General features: G+C 42.6%; 1 protein-coding gene across 7 annotated transcripts in view; it reads right to left on the bottom strand.

Moving 5' to 3' along the window:
* Nucleotides 1–292: 292 nt before the first annotated feature.
* Nucleotides 293–6,000, bottom strand: part of CHL1 (cell adhesion molecule L1 like) — a 105,478-nt gene continuing 99,770 nt past the window's right edge. For 6 of the 7 annotated variants that reach the window (XM_017747249.1, XM_017747245.1, XM_017747248.1 and 3 more), the window contains one exon: nt 293–5,280. In XM_017747249.1, coding sequence (XP_017602738.1) covers nt 5,278–5,280 — 3 coding nt within the window. In that variant the 3' untranslated portion in view covers nt 293–5,277. The remainder of the gene's footprint in view (nt 5,281–6,000) is intronic. The other variant, XM_017747250.1, reaches the window with a different exon arrangement.

Raw genomic sequence — 6,000 nt, 5'->3', positions numbered from 1 at the left:
CACATGGAATCAATGAGGAATTTGAATTCAGGGTGTTTGCAGGTCAGCTTCATCCTGCTTTGGTGTCCTATCTAGAGGGCTGATGGTCCATGGTGTCCAAAACTCCCAGTGAAAGCCAAGGGCAGCTCAGCCTTGGTGTGAAACCAAAAAAACCCCACAGACCACAGCCTAGAGAAGTCTATGAGTCACAATTAAATCAGATTCCCAGCAAGTAAACAGTGTCAAGTGGAAAAAAAATCAAACAAAACCCCCCAATCAAACAAAAGAGAAACGTGCAGATCACAGCCAAGGCTTTTGAAGATTACATCAAGTCAAACTTTTATTAGCAAAGTTGTATTTCATGTAAAATGAAAATATCTTTTCAAACCATACGTGCACATCTGCGTGGTACAAACAGCAACTACGGTACAACACGTTTCTCTAAACTTTAATCAATGCACACTAACATTTAGCTCCCCAAAAATGTAACATTGTGATGGTGACACCACATTTGCTTCGATCTTTTTCTCATGAAATTACAAAGTCTCTTGTTTAAAGTCAGAACCATAACAATAAAAAATGAACAGACAGAATGCTTTGGCTCAAACCCGCCGAGGGGCTCCTGCCTGAAAACAGAACAAATCAGTGCAGATCACTTGAGATTTTACATGAGAGATCCAGAGCTGCAATGTAAACATGTCCTGCTACTCCAGCGTGGTTTGTACCTTTTTATTTTGTCATCAACATTGACAGAGGTGCAGCCGAGGGCGTGATCCATTGGCAAACAAAGGCAATTCTCCAGGAAGAATTTCCTTTCTTTCTATCTGTTCTTACAGGTGAGTAAAATAACCTAAATACACCTCTCATCTGCAATATCATGGCTATGAAAAATGATGCTGAGGTTTCATTTCGGAAGCTCAAGGAGCAGTAAATATTTTTCGTAAGTTTTCTTTACAAAATGTGGAATTACTGTTTAAAAACCCCACCTTGGTTGTTTTTGTTTTTTTTTTTAATATAGGAAGATTGTGCTACTATTTGTTTTCATCTCAAAAAGGATATTGGCCTGAAAATTTTGATGAAAACCTCTCATGCACTGGATTGGAGCCATTCAGTCAATGGAAGCAGTTACCAGGAAAAGAGCTACTCACTGGAATTGGTGTAATGTGGACACAGCAGAACAAATATCAGTCATTAAATGATTTGCTAATTAGATCCATTTAAGATGTGAGTTACAATTTTTAATTTTTTATACATGAACACACGATTTTATCCAGAGGGGGAAAGCCATTTTCTGATTTGATTCCTAATTCTGCTCTTCCTAACATTCCAGCCCCAGCAGGGCTTGGATGCCCAGTGCTGTATTTTTACTGGCTGGAATGCAGAGCCATGAGATTGGATGCCCTAATTTTGCCAAAGAAGGAAGCTGGTGCTGTTCCTGGAAGTTCTTGATTGTGTAATTACATTTTTACATATAAATATATATATATAAATTAGAGAAAAATTAATCCACACCAAATCAATATTATGCTGCTCTGGGAATTCAAACAGTTCCCTTGGGAGAAAGGACAGAGGGGTTTTTTCCCATTATTTAGGAAGAGCTGATTTTATTTGTTTAATCTCATGCACAGTCAAAACTGCACAACTTTGTCAGCAAGACCCATCCCTCTCTTCTTCCAGAGGCTGCTTAGATCCCCAAACCCGGATCCATGGGGCCAGGGAAATGCTTCCTCCCTGCTGGTTAGAATTACATCCGGGGTCGACTGGGATTTCAAATCTGAAAGTGTCATTTTCCCTCTCACACTTGGACTGAGGCAAAATGTCCTGAGCTGTCAGAACCAAACGGAACCCAAGCACAGCCATGGCCTGGGATAACTCGTAATTGGTAACTCCCTGTTCTGCTCCCATGCCTGGACTTCCTCCTCCCAGCAGGCAGCCTGGAATTCCCTGCTAGGTATTAATTAATGAATTCACCACAGATTTCCGGCAGGTGATTTTAATAAACACTCCTGGCCAGAGGAAAAAAAAAAAAAATCCCCAAAAATCCCAAACAAAGGAGCTCAAAGGATTTAATACTCAGTGCACTATTTCAGAACAGGGTGTGATTTTTGGGGCTGTCCTGTGCAGGGCCACGAGCTGGACTTTGATGACCTTGTGGGTCCCTTCCAACTCAGGGACAATTGGTGGCACATTTTATTGAGCTACGTGGTCACACTTCCTCTCATCTGTCACAGACCAAGACAAAACCCCAGCCCAGCTCCTTGCAATGACAAAAAACTCCTCAGGAAAACCTCAGCTTGCTCTGTTGATTTACTTTTGAAAAAAAATCTCTAAAAAACCACCAATGTCCTGCACTTTCCAGGGTGCCTTTACAGCAGAAAACATCCCAGTGCAAGAGAAAAAGGAATATAAATGACTGGGGAAGAGAAAACAGCTCAGGTGAGTGAGATTTCCTGGGAGTTTGAGCCACTTGTTTAATATTCATTGGGCATATTCCTCAAAATCCATGTTCAGAAATCCAGGTTCCATCGCACATCTTTTCCTCCCTGTTTGATTTTTAGATCCTGAGGCCTCGTGGAACACCAACATTAAGATTTAGGGCTGTGAATTAAAATTGGAGTGGGAAAAGCGGCGCCAGCAGCACGGCTGAGCAGCACAGCACAGGGATGGCACAAACACCTCGGCAGCAAGAGCTGCACAGGGGATTTACATCCATCACAGGATCATCTGACACTCACTGATATGGTCTGAAATTTGGGGCTGTTCAACAGAGGCGTTTTCTGGGATGAGGGGTCTGCTTTATCTGCAGTGACCCACAGGAAGATAGGATGGGTGTGTGCAGGCACAGCCCCCCCAGCCCAGCGTGAGGGTTTGGGGGAGCCCACCCCAATTTTATTCCCTAATTTTGTTCCTTTTTCAAGCCACCCCAATTTTATTCCCTAATTTTGTTCCCTTTTCAAAGACCTTTGATCATTGCAGATGATTCCTAAAAGAAACACACTAAAACCAGCCCAAAGCAAGCAGCAGATTGTCACAAGGCTAATCAGTTCTTAGATTTTATCTGGTTTGGGCTGCAGCAGACACGAGTCAGCAGATAAAGATGCTGCTGGGAAATGTCTCTGTTCATGAGATGCCAATTTTCACATTTCTCTAATTGTGCACTCCCTTCTTTGGAAAATTACTTCCCCCCCAGAATTAAATAAAAGGCTTTTGGACTTTTCAGTGTTTGGATTGAACAAAATACAGAAAATATAACTTTATAAAAAGTGAACGATGTGGGTCATTGCCATGGCATGCAATGATTTTTGATTGAGGGCAGATTTCCACTCATTTTATACTCACAGGCACAGCCTGAATGGAGCTTTTGGGGTGGCTCTTTGGGGTTTGCTTTTCCCGAAAAGAGGTTACATGAAAAGCCCTGAAAACTCCTGTTAAAAACCCCAGAAGAGGCACAGATAAGCAGAAGCATCGAGCAGCAAAGGCTTCCAGAAACTGCCAAGCTCTGAGGAGCAGCCCCAGCCTGAGGGGAGCCCTGTGTGTGATCCACAGCCTTCCCACTGGGAAAAAGCTGCATTTCCCTGGGCTTCACTGTAGCCCTTGCTGGGAACTCAGAACCACGGGAGTAATTCTTGCTTCCTCTCTTCCTTCCATTGAAATCATGGAGCACATGAAGGAGCCATTGGGGATATTTGCCTAATTGCTATCAGGATGCCAAACAGCTTTTAGGATCTATTCCTCCTGCAGGAACTACTTAAAAACCTTTATAATGGAGTGGCAGCCATTTGGAAGTGCAAGAAGAAACGAAGCCACATTGATGCTCTACTCAAACAAGCAGATTCAGAAATAAAAATGCTATTAAAAAGAGATTCAGGAGATTCCAATACAAAAAGACCAAAAAAATGTGCTGTACAGTTCGGCTGAGTTAGTGTTGGAGAGGCAAAGAACCAGATTTAAACCAGCATTCAGCCAACAAAATAGAAAAGAAACTCTACCATAATATTTTCTCTTTGCTTTTGCCTTTGTTTATTTAACAGTGAATAGGCTGAAAATAAATGAACTCTTGAAAGTCAGGTAGGTCCAGTTTAGGTGATGCTTGAATGGTGTGAGGTTTGGATGATTCCTAAACATACAACTCCATCTGAAAACTAATTCTGCTGGTCCAAATCCATACTGAGAAGCAATTCTAGTCATTCCTACGCAGCTATACAGACCCATGCTAGCAACATGTCTCAGTTCAAAATAAAACCAGGCTGCTCTGGACTTGTGTCAATATTAATATCATATGTACAACGTCTCCACGGGATGTTTGCTAGCTCACAAATATACAGATATGAGACAGACACCAAGGAGTTTGCTCAGAAATGCAGCTTGCAGCTGGGGAAAAATGAAAATATTTCGAGTGATGGTGGATGGGAACCCTGTTTTGCCTTGCCACAGGAAAGAGCTGCAGCTTAACTTATTTAAGGAAATAGTGCCAGCTACTGGGCAGCAGCTTCACCCACACTTTGCTGTGGGTGAAGCTGCATCTCTAAATATTGGTAATTAAGTCAGCTGTAACCACTAAAACAGTTTTTTGAGTATCATACACAAAGGGGTTTAATTCTTTAGGAAAAATTATACAATATATAGAATATATTTCTCTGGTCGTTTCAATTCTCTCTTCCCTCATTGTGTCACTTTGCAGAGTAACCTGTTGGTTTTGTTTGTGCCACAACCTCGAGGTTAAAATCAAGGCCATAAGGGAATTCCACACACAGCGATACAGGGAAAAAATCCTACACAGAGAAACATATTCCAAGCCTAAGGAACACCTGGAGCAGCAGGTAAGGATACAGATGCACCATTGAGAAACTCTGGGTTGCTCAGAGGGTTTACACATCGTGTAAAGAATGATTTTTGTTTTATTGAGAAGGAAACACATAGAAATTAGCATGGAGAAATCATCTTTTAGTGGCAGTGACTCGTTTTTGTATTACCTGGATGTCAGGATTTTTCCTGACTGGCTCAATTGGCAACCTGCTCCCGAGCACATGTGGTGACTGTGGAGAGCTACCCAGGATAAATATCACAATTAAACACCAATCATTTTAGGCGTGGAGAGGAAAAGTTGCCGTAGAACTCCCAGTGCTTTCCACTGATCCTTTTTCCTTAGATCCAGAATAAGCTCCAATAAATGAACCATCTTCATTGAACATGCCATGCTCCCCTTCTCCATAATCTACCAGACTATCAGCACTTCCAGTGGCTTTAATGTCCCCGTTAAGTGACTGGAGGCTGCCTTTCAGCGGCTTTTCATCGCTGTCACTACAAAATAAAGAAAGGCCTTTCCAAAAATCCGGCTTTCACTTGCCAGGAGGGAAACTGCCCTTGGGTTGGGAAGGGAAGCAGCAGGAGGGAGGAGTGAGGGACACACGTGGGTGGAACAGTGAGGATGATCTGACCTGTGAGTCCTGCCCTGGTGCACCTGGACTTCCCCACACAGGATTTTGTCATAATTCCAACAATTTTTTTGGTTAACAGGCAATTATCAATACCCATCTATTTGGGTTTTTTTCCCTTTTTGCCTCGGGCAGACAGGACGGACAGAAAGGAAAGGGGAAGGAAAAGGGAATGCTGGAAGGGATTTCAGGGGTCTGTTCCAGCCATCAGGGCTGAGGTTAAGTGTTCAGCACCTCACAGAGAGAGACACTTTTCATTTTACAGAACAGTGGACAACATTCAGGGAGTATTTATTTAATTTTCCTTGTGAGCTGGGTGGGTGAAGTGATATCACACCAGTGGGTCATGTGCCACTGCTTTGGGAGCATCTCTTTGAGTTCAAATGACCAATAAAGGTGCTTTCCCCCTTTTTTCTGCTGTTGTTTTATTTTACTGCAGTTTATCTCACTGGAGTTTGCCTCTGCTAAAGGGGAGGAACCCAAACCAAAGCAGAATGAATGTCTGCATTTGCAGTCTCTGTTCAGTGAAAATTCCAGGAGAAAGGACAGCCCCACCACCAAAATTCAGGGAAAAAGGGGAATTTTG

The sequence above is a fragment of the Corvus brachyrhynchos genome, unplaced genomic scaffold (genome assembly GCF_000691975.1).
Source record: "Corvus brachyrhynchos isolate BGI_N302 unplaced genomic scaffold, ASM69197v1 scaffold91, whole genome shotgun sequence".
In the NCBI taxonomy this organism is placed as follows: Eukaryota; Metazoa; Chordata; class Aves; order Passeriformes; family Corvidae; genus Corvus; species Corvus brachyrhynchos.
This window is presented reverse-complemented; position numbering and strand designations above follow the sequence as displayed.